This window comes from Eulemur rufifrons, chromosome 21 (genome assembly GCF_041146395.1).
Source record: "Eulemur rufifrons isolate Redbay chromosome 21, OSU_ERuf_1, whole genome shotgun sequence".
NCBI classification, from domain to species: Eukaryota; Metazoa; Chordata; class Mammalia; order Primates; family Lemuridae; genus Eulemur; species Eulemur rufifrons.
In genome coordinates, this window is record NC_091003.1 from 25,120,340 (window position 1) to 25,142,743 (window position 22,404).

The following is a 22,404-nucleotide window of genomic DNA, read 5'->3' on the forward strand; positions in this document are numbered from 1 at the left end:
CTCTTTAAAGTTTTTATTTTGATGTAATTTCTACTGAAAAGTACTAAGCATACAACAAAGAATTAAACATCTATGTTTGGTAAAGAAAAAAAAAAGAAAAAGGGAGTAGATGTATATTTTATTTTCCTTTTAGGCTCCTTTTTCTCTTTTTAAAAATCTTTTATTTTAAAAGATTTAGCTTGGGAACAGTGGTTCATGTCTGTAATCCCAGCATTTTGGGAGGCTGAGGTATGAGGATCATTTGAGGCCAAGAGTTTGAGACCAGCCTGGGCAATATATTGAGACCCCATCTCTAAAAAAAAAAAAAAAAAAAAAAAAATTAAAAATTAGCTGGGCATGGTGTCACATGCCTATAGTCTCAGCTACTCTGGAGACTGAAGTGGGAGGATCACTTGAGCCCAGGGGATTGCTTGGGCCTAGGAATTGGAGGTTATAGTGAGCTGTGATCGTGCCACTGCACTTCAGCCTGGGCGACAGCGTGAGACCCTGTCTCTTAAAAAAAAAAAGTGACTACAGCCTTTGCAAAGAGTGAGGCAGTCCTGTGTACATGGGCGTGGATGTTTCCAAGCCGTATCCTTAAGTAAAAACAAGGTAAGATGCAGAATATGACTGCCCTGGGGATAGCACTGCCCTCGGGAGGGGAACTCACTGATGGCTGGGAGCAGAGAAGAGGGGACTTTCACCACCACCTTTTATATATTTTAAATCTGGTACCATGTATATGTATTACTTAGTCAAAAAATAAATAAAATGTGAAAATAGCCACTTTTATCTCAGTGTTGCTGACTGTCATATTTAACACATGCACTGCCACACTAGAAAAAAAATTTCCCCTGGGGCCACCATGTTTTATTATGAAAAGAGAAAAAAACTTTGAAAACAAAACAGTCTTTTTTGGGGGGGAGAGAGACAGTCTCCCTCTGTTGCCCGGGCTAGAGTGCCGTGGCATCAGCCTAGCTCACAGCAACCTCCGACTCTTCTGCCTTAGCCTCCGGAGTAGCTAGGACTACAGGCATGCACCACCATGCCAGCTAATTTTTTCTGTATATTTTTAGTTGTCTGGCTAATTTCTTTCTATTTTCAGTAGAGACAGGGTCTCGCTCTTGCTCAGGCTGGTCTTGAATTCCTGACCTTGAGCGATCCTTCCACCTCGGCCTCCCAGAGTGCTAGGATTATAGGCATGAGCCACCATGCCCAGCCCAAAACAATCCTTTTTAATTGAATGAAAAATTTGTTACATCATCAATAAAAAGTAATATAAAAATTTGAAAATTAGTAATGTGAAAACTTGAAAAATAGTTCATAAGGGTAAAGTGTTTTTCTTGACTTGTCAGGCTTAAGTGTAATTTAAAGGTAAACATAAATAGAAAAATGAAATTTATTGACTTCTATTCATTTAATGCACATTTTTATAATTAAATTGTCAATAGGTAAAGGGATGCGTGAGTTATATATGCTTCATGAGGCCCCGGACTCAAAACTAGCATTTGTTAAATACAACTCATATAGTAGTCAATGTGTTAAATCTTCAGCTCCAGCCTCCAGCCTCTTACCTCCAGATACCTCATCAGCATCTCCACTTGGATGTCCCACAGATGTCTCACACTGACCGTACCAGGAGAGGACTCATGACTGTCCTGTTCCTCCCAGGTTCCCCCCATTAGTAGAAAGTCCCTATCTACCCAGCAGCTCCACCCAGCAGAGAGCCAGAGTCCTCCCAGGCCCTGCTAGCTTTTTTTGAGACAGAGTCTCTGTTGCCTGGGCCAGAGTGCCGTGGCGTCAGCCTAGCTCACTGCAACCTCAAACTCCTGGGCTCAAGCAATCCTCCTGCCTCAGCCTCCCAAGTAGCTGGGACTACAGGTGTGTGCCACCACACCCAGCTAATTTTTTCTGTTTTTAGCAGAGACAGTGTCTCGCTCTTGTTCAGGGTGGTCTCGAACTCCTGAGCTCAAGCAATCCTCTGCCTTGGCCTCCCAGAATGCTAGGATTACAGACGTGAGCCACCATACCCAGCCATGTCAGCAGGTTTTCTGCACTGTGCCCCAGGGTTGTCCCAACTGGTGCTCTCCAGCCACACTGACCTCCCAGGGCCAGGGTCACCCGTGGCCTCCAGGCCTACAGAAAGCTCTGGCCTAACTGGTCATCTTCCAGGGGCCCCTCCTCCAGCACCTGGATCTGAAAGCCAGGCAGCACGTACCACTCTCTCTGCATGAATTCCTCAAAGCATCGTTTCATAATGCTCGGATTTCAGTCCGGACTGTACCTGCCCTAGAGGTAGCTGGACCTGGCCCCAGGGCCTGCTTGGCCTTGTCCTGTGTCCTGCTCACTTCCTTCTCATCTTGGCTGCCTTGCCTGCCAAGCTTTTCCTTGCCCCAGGACTTGTGCACCTGTCTCCTCCACCTGGGACGCCCTCCCCATGGCTGGCCATGTGTGGCTCTCAGCCTCATCCTTAGGTCTTAGTCCTTGGGAGGGGGCTGTCCCTGCCCCTTCTCATTGCCCCGCCCACCCCCACTCCCAGCCAGTGACTGATGCCCTGTTGAATTCCTTCCTGGCATATCCACCATCTGAAATACCTTATTTCCTTTTTTCAATTTTTCTTTGTTATCGTCTGTCTTCCTTTGCTAGCATTAAACTTGCACAGAGGAATCTTACCAGTTTACTTCACCGTTACTCCTTCTGCTCTTTGAATGGTACTTGGCATTTGGTAGGAACTGAATAAACGCGTTGGATGGAATGACTACCTGTTTCCCACTAATTCGTTCATTCTTGTGAAATGTGCTCTGGAGTTGCTGCTGCTCTGATTCAGGAACTGCACTAATGGGCGCAGCAGAAAGTAAGCATTGGAGGTGGGTCTGTCCTCCTGAGGCTCACCTGGGGCCCATGAAAAAGGAGACAGGGTGATTCCCAGGAGAGCTGCCCAAACGTGGTCAGGATCCAAGTAGAACAGCTCCCACATGCAGGGTATTCACTCAGCACAGCGCGGGTCAGCCTGCCCCATGCCAGCCCCTGCACCCGTGCTCAGACCCCACTCTGGATGTCCTTGGTCTATGTGGCCTTGTCTTGTGTCCTGATCGCTATGACTCCGTTTTCTTGTCTCTTCACTTTGCAGAGGAATGTTTGCTGGGGGATTGAAGGAGATGGAGCAGGAAGAGGTCCTGATCCACGGTGTGTCCTACAACGCCATGTGCCAAATCCTACACTTCATATACACCTCTGAGCTAGAGCTCAGCCTGAGCAATGTGCAGGAAACACTGGTGGCTGCCTGCCAGCTTCAGGTGAGGCTCGTCTCGTTGAGACCCGCACCCAAATGGGGTTCCCCATGATGCCCGGGACGCCTGTAGGGCAGTGGTATTTTGGCTGGAAGCTGAGTCAGAAGGGCAAGGACACTGAGTGGTGAAAGAGGCCACAGAGCAGGGAGGAGGCTCCGGTCATGCCCCAGGAGCTCGAGTGCAGCTGCTCCAGATGCCCCCAGCCCAGGCTCGTCTACCTTTGTCCTCTGCTCATTTGCTGGTTTCTTCCCTCGGCCCAACTCCCTGCCATTGAAAGGATCCTTTACGTAAGCAAGTGGGCCATCCCCAAGGCCATACTTGGGATGTTCCGTTTGCCCTGGGTCTGGCGATGCTGAGCGTCCCCCAGCATTGCTGCCAAGGACCTTTCTGCCTGTCCCTGTGCTTGGCCGCTTGTATTAATATCTCTTGAAAACCATTTTCTTTTCTGTTACTGAACTTTAAATACTTGTTTTCTGTAGAATTGAAAAAGTTTTCTGAGGCTTTGATAGTGTGAATTACATTTGGGAGATTCTATTGAATCTCAGTGGTATAGGTGCAGTTACACAGGGGTGGCCCTGCAGGTGCCTGTGAGGGTTAAGAGGCCTGGTCTGGGTTAAGAGTCATTTCGTCCCACATTTTTTGAAAGTGAAACAAAACGCTGTGCTGAGTTCATCATTCTGACCTTTCTTCAGATGAAAGCATGTTTGGGGCAATTAGAAAAAAACTCAAGTCATAGGAAATCCAACCTGTTCCAGGGTGTCTCGAGGTCCTGCTCTGCGACCGTCCTGTCAGCGCCCTGGGCTCAACCTAGGGGGCTTCTCGAGTTCTTCTACATTGTTCATTCCCTATACCCAAGTTCAGACAAGGCATCCTTGCCAGCACTGCTTGTAGCCATCTCTGGCCTCCCATTTCTCCATTTCTGCTTTCTCCTCCTCCCTGCATTGATCATGCACACTGACACCAACTCATCTTCCCAAACACTGTTTTCTCTCTCTCTTCAGTCAGTATGGAGACCTGCAGTCTCTTCCCACAGGTTTGGCTGGTGCTTCTGAGTCCCGGGCCGTCTCCCCAGTGCCTCAGAGGCAGCAGCCCCCTTTGTTTATTAACGGAATGGGCTTCTCTGCAGTACTGTTTTAAAGCAGATTTTACTCAGCATAACAGTGTTGAGCCCATAGGCCTACCAGATCTTGTTTGCTCACATACGTAGTGATAGCTGGTGGCTTAGGCCCCATGTGCTGGCTGTGTGCTTAGCTTGGGATCAGACTCTTCACGGTGTCCCCAGAGGCCTGGGTCTGAATCCCAGCAAGCCCATCCCACTGGGTCACCCAAAGCAAACATATTCCTTTCTCTGAACCTCTCTTGGGGCTCCTTCCCAGGCCAGGCACAGGCTGGTTCCCCTGTGAGACTGCACGGGGCAGAGGGGCTGCTGCTCTGAAAACAGAGTGGGAAAGTGAGGCAGCAGGGTCCTCTCAAGGAGCTGCTGCTCAGGCTCACTCAGGGCTGTTTGCACTGCACATTCAGCCCACAGCCTGGTCTTCAGGACCCTGGCCCATGACAAACCAGAAGTAGCATTTTTGGAAGAAGAGGCAAAGCAAAAGTGCCTGGAAAGGGATAAAATGGAAGGTCAAATGAAGACGTTCAGGGCCTAAGATAGCACCCCAGGGACATCTTGTGTAGGCACGTACCTGTCCAACAGTTAGCAGATGTTCCTTTAGTCCTTAGGACATCCCTGGCAAGCAAGCATTAGATGTCTTTTGAGTTAAAAATTTTTTTTTTGGCTGGGCGCGGTGGCTCACACTTGTAATCCTAGCACTCCGAGAGTCGAGGCAGGAAGATCGCTAAAGCTTAGGAGTTGGAGACCAGCCTGAGTAAGACCAAGACCTCTTCTCTACTAAAAATAGAACAATTAGCCAGGCGTGGTGGCGTACACCTGTAGTCTCAGCTAGTTGGGAGGCTGAGATAGGAGGATCGCTTGAGCCCAGGAGTTTGAGATTACAGTGAGCTATGATGACACCACTACAACTCTACCCAGGACAACAGAGCGAGACTGTGTCTCAAATTTTTTTTAATGTTATGATAAGCTTCAAGCATCAGTCAGCAAAATTATTCTACGTATGTGGTTACTTTACTGATCCTGGATAAGTCAGGTGTTCCTATTTTTTAGAGAAACCATTTTGTCCCATTGAACCCATGGCTGGAATTGCCCCAAAAATCAGTGGCAGGGGAGTTCCCACAAGGGGGTGCCCCAAACTGTTTTGAAATGGGCTAGTTGGGATTCCAAAGAAAGAAGCCAGGGTGGTCAGTCCAAAGCATGTATTAGAGAAACTTATATACAGAGTGCTGCAATGTATCCTCACAACCGGCAACAGGAGAAGAGATGAGGGGTCAGGGTATGGGGTTTATGTGAGAGTTTAAGGAACTTGGCCAGGGTAGGGCTGGTTTCTTTCAGGGTTCTGGGCAACAACGTAGATACCTTTATCGGTGTTCAAGGCCGCAGTTTGGGTTCAAGCCTGCTGGGAAAATCTTGCAGATGACTGCATCACAGACACAGGGGGACCCTGGAGAAACTCTAAAATCCTGCTTTCTTAAAGAATTTATCAACACCTGGTTTGTTATCCCAAGCAGTTTGCCCAGGGCCCTTCCCTTAATCTCCCACCCTGCCGTGCTTTGGCTGTCTGATCACAGGGTGCCCTCACGCCCGACTCCCTTCCACCTAACCGCTGTCCTCTCTCTCTCTTGCCCTCGTTCCACCCGATGTGCCTCCCCAGGGCTGGGGAAGGGGTGACGTGGCCACCAGGGAGCCCTTGCACTCACTGGAATCTAGTGGGTCTTGACCCAGGCGGGGGCCTCAGGATGGCCTACTTGCTTTGCGAGAATTCTGAGTCAGCTTCCTGGACGTGTACTGGGCAAGCGTTTGGAGCGCCCTGCCAGCAGCCCTGGTGCTCCTGGGGAACCGGGTGGGAGTTCTGGCAGGAGGAGAGAGCTGGGTGTGTTTTCAGCCCCAGCGCCGTTGGAGAGGCAGACTCTTTTGGGGAGCCCTGGGTGGGGTGGGGGTAGTCCCGGATCCCTTCCAAACCAGGGCATCTGACACAGGGACTGTGTGTGCTGCGCCCTGTTTCTCTGGGGAGCCAGTACTTTTGATCTAAAAGGGAATTGACACGTGTCAAGGGTCTGCTCTGTACCAGGTAGCGCCTGTGCATGCTCTCAGTTTCAGTGTATTCCTGTTCATTTTAACCATCCCTGCTTTATAGACGAGGAAACTGAGGCTCAGAGAGATTGAGAACATGCCACACATCTCCCGCTTGGTATGTTTCCAAACCCAGTCTGCAGTAAGCTCTAGTTGTCTGCAGTGTGTCCAGAAAGGTGGGAGACAGTTGAGGGCTTCTGCTCTGCTTTCCCTTCCGGGTGGCCGTATTTCTGCTGCCATCCTGTCTCCCACCCCCAGATGCTCTTCACCAGCCCAGTCGTTTTCTCTGCAGATCCCAGAAATTATCCACTTCTGCTGTGATTTCCTCATGTCCTGGGTGGATGAGGAGAACATCCTCGACGTCTACCGGCTGGCAGAGCTGTTTGACTTGAGCCGCTTGACCGAGCAGCTGGACACCTACATCCTCAAAAACTTTGTGGCCTTCTCGCGGACTGACAAGTACCGCCAGCTTCCGCTGGAGAAGGTCTACGCCCTCCTCAGCAGCAATCGCCTGGAGGTCTCCTGCGAGTCCGAGGTGTACGAGGGAGCCCTTCTCTACCATTACAGCCTGGAACAGGTGCAGGCTGACCAGATCTCGCTGCAGGAGCCCCCCAAGCTCCTCGAGACAGTGCGGTTTCCCCTGATGGAGGCTGAGGTCCTCCAGCGGCTGCATGACAAGCTGGACCCCAGCCCACTGAGGGACACAGTGGCCAGTGCCCTCATGTACCACCGTAATGAGAGCCTGCAGCCCAGTCTGCAGGGCCCGCATACGGAGCTGCGGTCGGACTTCCAGTGTGTCGTGGGCTTCGGGGGCATTCATTCCACGCCATCCACTGTCCTTAGCGACCAGGCCAAGTACCTGAACCCCCTGCTGGGAGAGTGGAAGCATTTCACTGCCTCCCTGGCCCCCCGCATGTCCAACCAGGGCATCGCGGTGCTCAACAACTTCGTGTACTTGATCGGAGGAGACAACAACGTCCAAGGATTCCGAGCCGAGTCCCGATGCTGGAGGTAAGTCAGGGTGCTTGTTGGTGCCTTTGTCTGCAGGTGATACTGGGGTGTGGGAGTTGTTGGCTGAGGGGCTGGTCAGGGGTATGTCATGCAAGGGTGCGTCACCAAAGACCCAGTTGCCCCTCAGCCTTTCACATGAACATCATGGCTCGTCAGGGGTACACCTGTGTTACGGAACGAAGTCCAGGTGAAGTCAGAGTGTGCACTGCAGTGATATAAGGGAAAGGGGCACCTGGATGGCCTACTTTCCTGTGTCCCCTGCTCCTTCCCAGAAACCCTCTCACCCTGGACCCCTGCCCACTTGGCCATGTTGGGGAAGAGCTGTGTTGTGAGTTCACTGTGCAGGAGAGGGGCCCGTGGTGGGACGGGCAGTCAGGGCCCAGAAGGAGAGGACCTAGGAGCTGGAGAGTGCTGGCCAGGGTAGCTGATCCTCCATCTTATCCTCGCTGAGCTTTGACACCTCTTGTTTCAGCTTCCGTCCCTCTGCCAGGCTGCTTTGCTCTTTCCTCTCTTAACCACCAGCCTGTGGTGGAGCAGGCTTCCTGCTGCTGAGCCCCTTGCCAAACTTGCACCTGGCCCTGGAGTCAGCTGTGTGCTGGGCACAAGTTCCCCTGGGAGGAGGCAGTTTTCTGAGAGGAGGTTTTATAGACTACTGAGGTCTGTAGGATGCCTCCAGCTCTGTCATTCGGTTAGTCTGTGATCCCACAAATCCATTTCATCGGGCAGGGCAAGGGACTGTAGGTCGAGTCCCCGTAGCCTCAGCTAATACTAGATTTCCAAGGACTGCCCCCACTACGTTGGTGTGTGTGGGAAGTCTCCCCGTCCTGCATGCTGAAGATGGGGCCGCAGAAAGAGATTGCCAGCGACTTCCATCAGGGCTGATGAGTTTATGTTCTTGTTTCTGTCTCCTAGGGTAAGGGTGGGAGTGGGGTCTGACCTGGCCATGCCACTTGAAATGAAGCAGGGTGACCCTGACCAGGGAGATGGCCACTTCTGCTCAAAGGTTGACAATGATATGTTGTGATTAAATATGAGGAAGGGCAGAGTTCAGAAAAGAGGAAGGAACTACCTTCATTTCCTCCCTGATCAAATGCTGTCCCCAGAGGGTGGCCACACCAGGCTGAGGTTTCACTCTGGCCAAGCCTCGAAGCTTCTTTTTTAGGGGCTCAGATTCCCAGTTGGGGGGCCAAGGCCAAACCTCCCTATAACCCACAGACTTGCAAAGCAGATCTCTCCAGAGTGTTTCAGCCTCTGGCCTTCCCAGAAGGTGGAGGCGGCTATGTGCCCAGCAGGGAGGCTGGGCTTTTCCATAGTGCTGTCCATGGGGGTGGCAGCTGGGGACTCTGCCTGCGCCTGTACTCAGTCCCCCATTATGAGCTGTTTATTTCAATTTCACTCACTATAGTGGTCTGAATTTCCTTGTAAACGTGCTGTGAAGGCAAAGCCAAACTCTGGATAATGCTAATTTTAGCCCCCGTAATCACTAACCACAGTCTCAAACTCCAGTCTGGGAGTTGGATCACAGTGGCAGGTGGAGTTAGTTAGCAAGACCTTCTTGAGGGAGCAGGCACAGGGTGGAGGCGGCAGGAAGGACCCCTGCCTGCTGCTGGTTAACCCGGGGCTCCGTCACCTCTGCAGAGGGAAGGCCTCAGTCATCTCCCAGCTGACACAAAACTTCCAGGTAAATCTCTTAATTTGAATGGTCTAAGAGTTTGTTTCTTTCTCTTTCTCCTTTCATAATTCACCAGCTTAGAACCTAGAGGCTTTCAGAATATAATAAAACAAGATTTTGTGGTAAAATAGGCTTTGCATTTTGTGGAGTTAGTATTCACCAGGTTATGTCTTAAAGTATTTATACAGAAACTACAACAATTATAATAACAATTTGGTTTTTTCCTTAGACATTTCCATGGCTGTTAATATTTTAAATTGCATTTAAATTTTAAAAAATGTTAATAGACACTTAAAACATAATTAGTCATGGAAATGTTTAAGTTATGGAAACACAGAAGAAAAACAGTTCACTAAATTTCTTAAGAACCCCCAGAACATTTTTGTACCAATTCTAGAGTTCATTTCTGAGTTTGCAATAGGATGATCCAAAATCTGGATTAAAGCGACTGTCCTAGTCCGTCCAGGCTGCTGTAACAAATATCAGAGACTGGGCAGCTTAAACAAACATTCATTTCTCACAGTCTAATGCTGGGAAGTCCAAGGTCATGGTGCTGGCCCATTCAGTCCTGGTAAGGGCCCTTTCTTGCTGTGTTCTCACATGGTGGAGAGAAAGAGATCTCTAGTCTCTTCCCCTGATAAGGGGACCAATCCTCATCATGAGGGCTCCACCCTCATGACCTAATCACCTCCCAAAGGTCCCACTGCCTGATAGCATCACACTGGGGGTTAGGGCTTCAACATATGAATTTGGTGGGACACAAACATCCAATCGTAATGCTTTGCCCATCTATGGCCACACCACCCTGAAGGCGCCCAATCTCGTCTGATCATAGTGCTTTTCCCCAAAAAGGAAAGCTTATTTGTTTTTTTTTGTTTTTTTTTTAGAAAATCTTTATATTCAAAAGGAAAGCTTATTTTTATTAGAAAAGTATTACTGGAGGATTTATTCTGAGAAAGTGGAAAATTAATGCAATAAAGAGGAAGCAATGGGACAGAACACAGCAGGGAAATAAGAAATCAGCAAAGCTTTATGTCTAATTTATTGATATGTGGTGCGGTGTCAGTGTGTGGTGTGTGTCTCCTTAAACCTGAAGCCACAGCCTCTGAAGCTGTGAGGGCAAGAGACCAGAAGGAGCCAGTGTAAGCACGTGGAGGGTGTTGTCTCACTCTGGTGGGAGTTACAGACATTGATAGGACTGGGCTGAACACAGGGGACAAGAGACATGTACATAAAGGGACAGAGCACAGGAAAGGCAGGAATGGCACCATTTCTAGCCAGCTCACGGGGCCTCCGTGAGAACTGTGCCCCGAGCCTGGACTGCTGGTGCCCAGCCAGACTGTCCCCTGGCTCATGCCCCCCACTTGTGCAGGTCTCAGACGCTGCCTTTTCAAGAGGCCTCTCCTGGTCACTGGAAAAGCTCTGCCCTCCCCAGCCCCACTGGCCAGCAGGTCATTCATCTCCATACCTCACTTTGTATCCCTCCTGGTGACTGCCGTTCTGTCGAGCACTCGTTTGCTGTTTAGCCTGTTTCCCATCCTGCAGTGAGAGGCAGAGCCCTGGCCTCTCGAGGGTCTCTCTAGATGCCCAGCACTGGGCACTGTGCCTAACACACGTCGGGGGCCAGCAAATGTTGGTGAAGTGAATGAATGGTTTCCTTGCTGGTAATCTTCCTCCTTTGTTTAATTCATTCAGCAGAAAGTGAGATCTAGGAATACAGAAATGAGCCCTGGTCCTTTAGGAACCACCCCCCACAAGTTAACAAGCACCTTTTTTGTGCTTGTCCTGTACAATCCCTCTTGATAGCTTTTCTAGGCAGGTATTTGACAGGTGGAGAGCTGAGTGGACAGTGAGAGATTAAAACTGATGCTGGACAGGGCAGAGCCTGGATTCGCACCCGGTCTCTTCTCTTTCCTGGTGCCCCACCTCCTGAGGCTCCTGTTCCCTGTTCCTGGCCAGAGGGTGGGTGGTGCTGGCCACGTGGCAGGGCAGCAGGAAGCAGCTGCAGAGCAGGCCAACTGTGCTTTGGGACGAAGGATGAAACTGATCTCTTCACTGACCAGCCCAGGGCACAGGCCAAAGACAACTTTATTTACTCTCTTCTGAGCTAGTTGAAGTTAGACTTGTTCTCTTTGGAGTAGGTCTTCCTTTGGAGAAATATAAACATTTGTCTGAAGGAGGCTATAACTATCTGTGAGCTGTTGGGCAAGGAGGCTGCAGAAGTAGAAGCTGGTCAGATGCTGGCACCTGGGTAGTGGGGTCAGGGAAAGAGAGGCCCCTCATGGCTCTGTGATCGTCTTCGTCCACCCAGCAGCACACCTGCCTGCATGCTCCTCATGGGCCCAGCACAGTGCCAGGCCTGGGGCACGGTGAGAAAGGGAAGAGCTGAGGGGGTCCCCAGGAAGTGGGGAGAGCCTGGGGCTGGGAGGTCTGGGAAGGTGGGTGTGGACAGGGGCTGTGAAGGGCCTGGGGTGCTGGGGTGCAGGCATCTGGATTTTGGTGCGTGAGCAGCAGCTTTGGTGGTGTGGGTGGGAGCAGAGAGACAGGTGTGCAGGGCTGCACTGAGCACACGTGAGCAGCCAGGTGGAGATGGCTGGGGGGACGGGTGGCATTTGCACTGTGGTTCCAAGAGCAGGAGAAAGCGATGGGTGACAGTTTTATTTTATTTTATTTTTTTTACAAAAGTTGGCTGGGAAGGAGGGAAAAGGCAGGGCTGTGACCTGGGACAGCTGCATCTACTGTGAAAGAGGCAGGAGGTGCCCCTGATATCAGCAGTGCCTGAGGGGTACTGGGCTCAGCAGTGGCTCAGCATCCCTCCTGCCTTCCCCCACATGCCTCAGGCCTGGGCTGCCGAACATTGCAGGCCCCTCCCAGACGGCCCTCAGCCCAGCAGCCCACCTTGCCCAGGCCAGAGTCCTCCGGCCTCATGGCCTGCTGCAGCCAACCCAGCATCTTTCGTCCTGGAGCCAGGGGCGGTGTCCCTGGAATCCCACCAGACCCTGTCCTCACAGAGCCTGCAGTCCAGGCCAGAGGACCTTGAGGAGTGGAGAGGATGCCCACGCTGGGGAAGTCAGGAAAGCTGTGGGGGCCACAGCATGGCAGGGGAGGTGGGGGGGTGACAGGAACCTGGCTGCTGTCGACACGGCTGAGGGCATGATGGATGCTGTGCACAGGATGCGCCAGAGCAGACCCCTCGTGATGGAGGGTTAGGGAACCTCAAGGCTGGAAGGCCAGCGTGGAGGGGGCTTGATGTACCCATCCACCTAAGAGACTCCACCTGGGGCCTTCCTGAGTAGGGGCAGGGCCACGAAGACCATGAGGGGAGACAGATGAGATGGAGGTGGCTTTAGGAACAGCTGTTGGACAGCCTGGGGTGGACAGTTGGGTGGGCTAGAAGCCACCCAAGAGGTTACACCTGGAAGGGACCAGCATCATAGACAGAAACCCAGGGGACTCCTAGCCACGCCTTCCAGGCTGTGAGTACACCTGCACTCAGGTGTGTAGCAGCCTGCTGGCCTGGCTATGGTTCGGTGTGCACTGGTGTGGGGCAGTTAGGGAGAGTTCAGGCCAGGCTGTGGCAAAGTGGAAACAGGGCCAGAGCAAGAGGTGTGGGCCTGCGGTGCAGGCTCCCTGCGTGGTTAGTGACATGCCGTCCTCATGTCCTCTCAAAGGTACGACCCACGGCACAACCGCTGGTTCCAGATCCAGTCCCTGCAGCAGGAGCACGCCGACCTGTGCGTGTGTGTTGTGGGCAGGTACATCTACGCTGTGGCGGGCCGAGACTACCACAACGACCTGAATGCTGTAGAGCGCTACGACCCTGCCACCAACTCCTGGACCTACGTGGCCCCGCTCAAGAGGGAGGTAAGGAAGCTCTTCAAGAGGGGCCTTCTCCTTCCTACCCAATTGCCTTCCCCAGGGTGTGCGGAAAGTGAGAGGCCCAGGTGTCAGGCCCGGTCCCAGGTCGGGGGACCAGGCCCAGTGAGCAGAGTCCACGTCGTTCCAGAGACCATGCATTGAATGCATCAATGGGGGCCCCATGAGGTTCTGCCAAGCCCCCTGGGGGAGAGTGTTCATCGAGCATCCAGACTCCATTCCTCAGAATCGTACCCGCCTCTCGAGTTTCATGTGCTGAGACCTGTCATACCACCTGGGCCCCTGTAGGCTGCTTTAACCCTCTAATTCAAACACAGACAGAAACCTTCCCTTTATCTGTCCATTCGTACAGCTGAGATGAGCTGGGACGTTTCCCAAGCTGTTAAATGGGAGGGACCCTGAGAGAGGTGATGGCTCTCAGCAGCCTGGCTCACTGGCCTGTCCTCAGACCTCTCCCTGACAGGCCCCCTGGAGGGCAAGGCCTTCCAGAGCCAAAAAACACTTCTAAGGTTTTATTTTTTGTATTTAAAAAAAAAAAAAAAAATCTTCACTTCAGCCTGGGCAACTGAGTGAGACTCTGTCTCAAAAAAGAAAAAGAAAATCGTGTGCATCCTACATAATTCCTTGGTTTATTCCAGTTTGACGATGTTTGACATTATGCTCATTGTGCAAAGGTGATGCTTTAGGGAGCTGCCTCTCTTTTATCTATGGCTTTGGAGTACTCGGACCTGGTGCAAAAACCAGACATGGGATCCCAGGGAAGGAAAAGGCCTTGGTGGCCCCCCTCTTCCCTGGTCTCAGCCTCTGAGAACAGGGTATGTGCCCTGCTAGTACTGGCATGGCATTTGTCGAGTACCCGCTACTGCTCGGGGATGGCTGAGCATCCCAGAGGCAGAGGATGGTGTGGAGGCCACGCATGCAGACATGGTCCCAGGCTCTGCCCACACTCATTCCGGGAGCTTGGCAGGAGCTCTGGCCTTTGTGAACCTCTTTCCACTATCTCCCACACTTCCCCAAGGCCCCCAGGGACAGGTTTTGACTTCAGGGGATTGGGGGTGGTGTCTCCCTGGTGGGTGAGGCTCATCTCCACACAGGTCATCCGAGTCACTCCCACAGCCCACACAGATTGTTGTCTCGTAGGCAGCTGTGAGCTGTGGACTGCTCCTTGCTTCTCAGCTTCTTGGGGAAAAGGAAGCCTGTTTGGTAGAGGGACATTCCCTACCCCGATCCCAGAGAAAGGAGCAGATTTTGCGTGGCAAAGACCAGGGGGCCCTTGGGACCTGTTGGACAAGGAGAGTTCCTGAATCCCATTCCAGGAGTCACAAAGGGTGGAGGGGGTGCATCCTGGGCAGATGGGGGAGGGGCTCGAGTTGTTTCTTTGTCTGGGGCTGCTGGGGAAGCTGCAGTTCTCCAGCTTGGCCACAGAGGGGCAGGCTTGGCCTTCAGCCAGCACAGTGTTCCTGCATGCATGCATTCCTTCAGTAACTACTCAGCACCATGTGCCAAGTGGTGACAAGAAATGACAAAGACCCCCCCCCATAGTGGAGAGACCATCATTGCAGAGAACACCCTTGCAGGAGAGACCACTCCTAACCACCAAACAAATCAGTAAAGTGGTTACAGTTGTGGTAAGCGGGATGGAGGAAGCGAAGAGGGAGCTGAACTGAAGGATTTCCAGGAAGAGGCTCTGGCAGGATGAATCCAGGGGGACTATTTGGGGAGGGTCCACCTGAGGAGATGTCAGTTAGACTGAGGCCTGCAGGAAGACAGGTGGCCGTCTACAGTGGAAGGACCTTCTAGGGCAGGAGGGGGGCTCACAGCTCTGAGCAGAGGGGGGCATGGTGGGTGCCAGTGAGGAGAGGAAGGTCTGAGGAGCAAGAGCAGAGCTAGCAGGGCAGCCCCTGGGCTGCCACGGGGTCCAGGCAGAAGGTGGTGGCAGTCTGTGCTGGGGTGCAGCTATGGAGATGGGCGGGTTCAGGGTGTAATTTGGAGGTAAACTGACCAGACTTGCTGATGGATCGGATGTTGGGGAATGAAAAGGGCTAGGAAGTGAGCACCTGGCTGGATGGCTAGGCCCCTCACCAAGAGGACAGTGGGCTTGGGAGTAAAAGGAAAGGGTCTGTCTAGAACATGAGTGATGTGAGGTGCTGGGGACATCCAACTGGTGGTGTCAGTTTGACATGAGAAGTCTGAAGCTCAGGGGAAGGTTCAGACTGGAGATAGAAATGTGACGGATTCGGCAGCGTGTGATGGGAATCTGGCCGTGGTGGTGGTTGTGACTGGCTCAGAGGATAAGGACAGTGAAAGGTCAGTGAGTAGAGGAGCAGCCAGGGAGGTAGGCAGGAGACCTGCCAGACGGCAGAGGGGGTCCACAGGTCCTGGGGAGAGCAGGTGTGCAGCCACCATAGGACATCTTTAGGGTGTCTGCAAGGACTGTTGAGGGTGCAGACCCGCATTGCCAGCTCAGAACCCATGCTCAGACGTAGTGATTAACTGAGGGAAAAGGCTGTCACGTGGCCTTATCGGTATGTCACATTCTTTCACTTGGGTTCTCAGGGACTCCTGTAATGCAGAGTCTCACCAATGTGTCTGTCTTGTCTTGTCTTGTGTGGGTTATTTTTTTTTTTTTTTTTTTTTTTATTGTAAAGATGGGCAGCCAGGCGTGGTGGCTCCCACCTATAATCCTAGCACTCTGGGAGGCTGAGGCGGGAGGATCGTTTGAGCTCAGGAGTTCGGGACCAGCCTGAACAAGAGCAAGACCTCATCTCTACTAAAAAAAAATAGAAAGAAATTAGCTGGACAACTAAAAATATATAGAAAAAATGAGCTGGGCATGGTGGCGCATGCCTGTAGTCCCTGCTACTCGGGAGGCTGAGGCAGGAGGATCGCTTGAGCCCAGGAGTTTGAGGTTGCTGTGAGCTTGGCTGACGCCACAGCACTCTAGCCCGGGCAACAGGGTGAGACTCTGTCTCAAAAAAAAAAAAAAAGAACTGGTTACTGACATGCCTCCACAGGCTGTGAGCTCCCTGCTGTAGCATTAAGCGGAGTCCTCTGGTCACAGGCTCTTCCTCTGTTTGGCCCAAAGTTGAGTGTTGTCTTCCTGGCCTTCCAGATGACAGAAAGGAGATCTCTGCAGGGAGCCCCTTCTCTTCTCACTTAAAAACTTCCTCAGAGAACTTGGCGCTTCCAAGAAGATAGAATAGATACATTCTTCCCTGTCCCTCCTGTTAAATACAACTCAAAACTCTGGGCAGTCTTAGTAAAACAAATATAAGACCCTGAAAGGTTGAGAGAAGAAGGCAGAGCAGCTAGGGGTCTTGGGACCTGAAGAACAACACGGTAGTGTGTTCCCTGGGTTTCCTTTTTTTTTTTTTTTTTTTTTGTTGAGACAGCGTCTCACTTTGTTGCCAAGGCTAGAGTGAGTGCCGTGGCGTCAGCTTAGCTCACAGCAACCTCAGACTCCTCGGCTTAAGCGATCCTACTGCCTCAGCCTCCCGAGTAGCTGGGACTACAGGCATGCGCCACTATGCCCGGCTAATTTTTTCTATATAGATTTTTAGTTGTCCATATAATGTCTTTCTATTTTTAGTAGAGACGGGGTCTCGCTCAGGCTGGTCTCGAACTCCTGACCTTGAGCAATCCACCCGCCTCGGCCTCCCAGAGTGCTAGGATTACAGGCGTGAGCCACCGCGCCCGGCCCCTGGGTTTCCTTTTTAACTTACATATCTCAGAGTTGGAACTAAAGAGGTTGTCACCTGGAAACTCCAATGGGAAACAAACTTCAATAAAAGTTGAAATCATATGGTGTGTTCTCTGATCAAAATGGACTGAAACTAGAAATCACTAACAGAAAGATAACAGGAAGATCTCCAAACACTTGAAAACTAAACACCACACTTCTTCATGGGTCAAAAGGGAATTGTAAAAATACCTTGAATTGAATGAAAATAAAAACATGTCAAAATTTGTGGGACACAGATAAAGCTGTAGTAAGAGGGAATTTATTCCAGTAAAAGCATATGTTAGAGAAGAGGGAAGGTCTCAAATCAATAATATAAGCTCCCACCCCAAGAACCTAGAAGAAAAGAGGAAAATAAACCCAAAGCAAGCAGAAGAAAGAAATAATAAAGAGTAAAAACCAATGAAATTGAAAGCAGACAAACAATAGGGAAAACAGGTTTGGGGCGACGGACATTCCATTCTAGCACCATGACTCAATTTGTCCATAACCTCACAGAGAAGGCCCCAGCGCTGGTGAACTCTGCTGTGACTTATTCAAAGCCTCGATTGGCCACATTTTGGTACTACACCAAGGTTGAGCTAGTTCCTCCAACCCCTGCTGAGATCCCTAGAGCTTTTGAGAGCCTGAAAAAAATAGTCAATAGTACTCAAACTGGTATCTTCAAACAGCTTACAGTTAAGGAAGCCATGCTGAATGGTTTGGTGGCCACTGAGGTGTGGATGTGGTTTTATGTCGGACAGATCATAGGCAAGTGTGGCATCACTGGCTATAATGTTTGAAGACCAATCTTTAACGTCTGATTATATTTGAGTATTCTTGGACCATGTGTGATCAGACTGCTATCTGAATAAAATGTGTCAAAAAAAAAAAAGTAGAGAAAACAAATGAACAAAGAACTGGTTCTTTCAAAAGATGAATAAAATTAACAAACCTCGGGCAAGACTGACAAAAAAGAGAAGATACCATTAAAAATACCAGGAATGGAACAGGAGACATCACTACAAACCCTGCAGACGTGAAAAGGATATTGGAATAGTGTGAACAATTCTATAGCATAAATTTGACACCTTATATGTAGTGGACCAATTCCTTAAAAAACCCAACCTACCATAGCTCACTCGATACAAAAAAAAAATCATTTTGAATAGCTCTATACTTGTTAAGGAAATTGAACTTCCCAAAACGTTCTATACCTGTTAAGGAAATTGAACTTCCCAAAACGTAATGCTGTAATGTCCAGGCCCTGATGGTTTTACTAGAAAGTTCTACCAAACACTTAAAGAAGTTAACACAAATTCTGCATAATTTTTTCCAGAAAATAAAAGAGGAAGAAATACTTCCCAATTCATCTTAGGAAGTTAATATTACTCTGATACCAAAACCAGACAGTGCTCAAAACATTACAGGTCCCTCATAAATATAGATATATATATCCTTAACAAATATTAGCAAACAGAACTAGCAAAAGCAAAGCATCCTGACCAAATGGGATAGATTGTAGAGATGCAAGGCTGGTTCAGTATTTGAAATTCAATCAGTGTAACCTACCATATTAACAGGGTGAAGAAGAAAAATCACATGATCATATCACGCAATGCAGAAAAAACATTTGGTAATATTTAGCATCTATTCATGACCAAAGCCTCAAAAATTAATAGAGAGGAATTTCCTCAACTTGATAAAGAGCATCTACAAAGAACCTAAAGCTAACTTTATGCTTAATGGTGAAAGACTGAATCAAGTACTTTCTCCCTAAGATTGGGAACAAGGCAAGGATCTGTTCTTACTACTATTATTTGACATAGTCCTGGAAGTTCTAGCCAGTGAAATAAGGCAAGAAAAGAAAATAAAAGCATGCAACTAAAAGGGAAGCAATAAAACTGACCCTATTTTCAGATGACGTAATTGTCAAAAATCTAGAGAATCTACCAAAAAAAAAAAAATCCTAGTACTAGTAAAGTGAGTTCAGCAAGATCATAGGATACAAGGTAAACATACAAAAATTATATTTCTGTATACATAAATAGTATATATCACATATTGTATGTACTAGCAATGAACACATTGGCACTGAAATTAAAATGCAATACCATTTAAAATTGCTCAGGTAAATGAGATGCTTAGATATAGATCTAACAAAACACAGGAGTGGTATGCTGAATACAATAAAATGATGATGAAAAAAATAACAGGGCATGGTGGCTGGCCCCTATAATCCCAGCATTTTGGGAGGCAGAGGTGGGAGGGTTGCTTGAAGCTAGGAGTTTGAGACCAGCCTGGGCAACACACCGAGACCCTGTCTCTACAAAAAAATTTAAAAATTAGCTGGGTGTGGTTGTGTACTAGCTACTTGGGAGGCTGAGGCAGGAGGATTGCTTGAGCCCAGGAGTTCCAGGCTACAGTGAGCTATGATCATGCCATTGCACTCCAGCCTATGCAACAGAGTAAAACCCTGTCTCTTTAAAAAAAAAAAAAAAAGAAAGAAAATTTTCAGGATCTAGGACTAAGACAAGGGGTTCTTAGACTCGTCCCCAAAAGCACAAGCCATTAAAAAGAAAAATTGGTAAGTTGGACCTCATCAGAATTAAAAATTTTTGCTCTGACAAAGACCCTGTTAAAAGGATGAAAAGAAGCTGTAGAATGAAAGAAAATATTTGCAAACCACATATCTAACAAAGGACTAGTACTGGTTTCTAATATATAAAGAACTCTTAAAATTCATCAGTAAAACACACACAAATATTATTAATCCCATTAGAAAGAGAGCAAAAGACTTGAAGAGACATTTCACTGAGGAGGATCTACAGATAGCAGATAAACACATGAGAAGGTGTGCAACATCACTGGCCCCCAGGGAAGTGCAAATTAAAGCCACAGCTAGAGAACCACCTATTAGAATGGCTAAAATAAAAAGCAGTGACAACACCAAATGCTGGTGGGTCTACAAGGACACTGATCACTCATGCTGTGTTGCTGGTGGGAATGTAAAATGGTACAGCCACTCTGGAAAAGAGTTTGGTAGTTTCTTCCAACTACATGCGACCCAGCGGTTACCATTTTGGGTATTTATTCCAGAGAGATGAAAGCTTCCCTGTACATGAATATTAATGGCATTTTTATTGGTGATAGCCAGAAACTGGAAACAAATCAGATGTCCTTCAGCAGATGAGTGGTTAAACAAGCTGTGGTCAATACACATGGAATACCACTCAGCAATAAAAAGTAACCAGCCGTTGGTACAGGTTGAGTATCCCTTACCCAAAATGCTAGAGACGGGACATGTTTTGAGTTTCAGATTTTGGAATATTTCCATTATATTTACCAATTCAGAAATCCAAAAATTTGAAATGCTCCAGTGAGCATTTTCTTTGCCATGTTGGTGGCTCAAAACGTTTCTGGTTTTGGACGTATGCAACCTGCACGTGCAACAACTTGGAAGAACCTGGATTTGAAGAGAAAGCCAATCTCAAAGGTTATGTACTGATTTCATTCATATAACACTCTTGAAATGATGCAGTTGTAGAAATGTAGAAGAGATTGGTGATTGCCAAGGTTTAAGGAGGGGGGGGTTGGGGCAGGGAGGTTAGTGGGTGTGACTCTAAGGACAACCCAGGGATCCTAGTGGTGATTGAAATGCTCTGCGGTTTTGTCAGCGTCAATGTCAGCATCGTGATATTGTGATCTAATTATATAAGCTCTTGTTATTGGGGGAAACTGCATGAAGGGCACATAAGATTTCTGTATTATTTCTTCCAACTACACGTACCTCAAAATGAAAAGTTTAATTAAAAAGGAAAACGCCTCCCCACACTGCTGCCATTGATGGGAGAAGACCCAAACCCTCGGTGTGTATCCTGCCCTCTTCTCCTCCCTAGAATGTGACACAGCTCTGGAGCCTCCACACCTCGAGGGGCTCCTCTCCCCCTACATACCCAGGCCTTGCCTTGGGGCCTTCTGTTGGCCTGCTGGGTATGAGTGGGTGGGTCCTGGAGGTGCAATGCCAGTGTGACAGGTACACGGCTGGGCCCTGCGGAGAAAGCCACCAGAGTGGGCTTTGTGATTTTTCTTTCCCCAGTGGTTGCTAGTTAACAGTTAAAAATTTGTCCCTAGCATTTTGGTTTTGCATTTCTTGGATTACTAGTAGGTTGAACATTTTTCCATGTCTTTGTTTACTGTTTTGGATAATTTTAAAGATGAGAGAACTACTGACACCTTCTGCCTACCCCACCCCCATCCCTGGAGTTGGGTGCTGTGGGGAAGCTAAAGATGTTTCAGTGGGGCCCACGTCCTCAGGCAGTTGAGGACCACAGTCAAGAGCAGTGTATATTCTCCCCCACATGCTGTCACTAAAGTAGCAGTGTTTTTTGAGTTTTCGACTCACCCTTTTCCTCCCCAAATCCTGAGTTTTGTGTCAGTAGATACTGTTTGCAAACAGATTTTGAAAGCAGGGTCAGCAGGCCTAGAGGACTGGTTGACCAGTGAGAATAAGGGAGAGTGGAGGCTACAGAGGGTGACAGTGGTCCCCGAGTGCTGTGGCCTCCTGCCTGGCTGGCTCTGAAAAGGATGCTTTGGTTTTCTTGGCGTTCCCCCATGCACATGTTCCCTTTAGGGGCAAAGGAGGGACAAGGTTACCTTTGATCTCTAGGTCTGTCATCCCCTATTGGGAAGAGGTCAGAGGTCAATGGCTAGGGACAGTATGTTCATTGAGAATCAATCGCCATGTGAGGAGGAAGTGGGACGTAGTGAAGACTTGAAGCATTGTCAGGAATGTCAGGCAGGTGTGGGGTGGTGAGTGGCCTTAGCAAAGGCTGCCTGGCCGCCCTTCCTCACTGCCCTCTTGCCTTGGTTCTCTTGGTGACTCCACACAGGTGTATGCCCATGCAGGCGCGACGCTGGAGGGGAAGATGTATGTCACCTGCGGCCGCAGAGGGGAGGACTACCTGAAAGAGACACACTGCTACGACCCGGGCAGCAACACCTGGCACACCCTGGCCGATGGGCCCGTGCGGCGTGCCTGGCACGGCATGGCAACCCTCCTCGACAAGCTGTACGTGATTGGGGGCAGCAACAACGACGCTGGCTACAGGAGGGACGTGCACCAGGTGAGTCGGCCGGGGCTGCCCACACACATCGTCATTCCCATCCCTCCCAGTTTTTGATGGAAATTTTAATTGCAGAGTTTTTTTTAAATAGACTTTACTTTTTAGAGCAGTTTTAGGTTCACAGCAAAATTGAGTGGAAGGTACAGAGAGTTTCCCTGCACCCCTCCCCCGACACAGGCACAGCCTCCCCCACTGTGGACGTCCCGCTCCAGCGGGTGCACGGGCTACAGCCAATGAACCTGCATTGACACGTCACCACCCATGTTAGGCTCACTTTTGGTGTTGCACATTCTGTGGGTTTGGACAGATGAAAAATGACATGGATCCACCATAACAGTATCACATAGAATAGTTTCACTTGTGCCTTTTTTTAAATTACAAACTTCTGTTATAAAGTTCATATAACCACATTGCAGAGCCTCTAAAAAAATAGATGAAGATGAGGAAAATCACTCATATTTGGGCCCCTGCAGCACTATTTTTCAGTCTTTTTACCTTTGCATGTTTTCTGCCTAATTGTAGTCAAAGAGCATCCCATTCTGCTT

General features: G+C 49.3%; 1 protein-coding gene across 3 annotated transcripts in view; it reads left to right on the top strand.

Annotated features, from left to right (window-relative positions):
- Positions 1-22,404, top strand: part of KLHL22 (kelch like family member 22) — a 36,796-nt gene that overhangs the window by 11,780 nt on the left and 2,612 nt on the right. For all 3 annotated transcript variants that reach the window (XM_069496707.1, XM_069496709.1, XM_069496706.1), the window contains 4 exons: positions 3,110-3,275; positions 6,749-7,467; positions 12,811-13,003; positions 21,626-21,859. In XM_069496707.1, the coding sequence (XP_069352808.1) occupies positions 3,110-3,275; positions 6,749-7,467; positions 12,811-13,003; positions 21,626-21,859 (1,312 nt within the window). The remainder of the gene's footprint in view (positions 1-3,109; positions 3,276-6,748; positions 7,468-12,810; positions 13,004-21,625; positions 21,860-22,404) is intronic.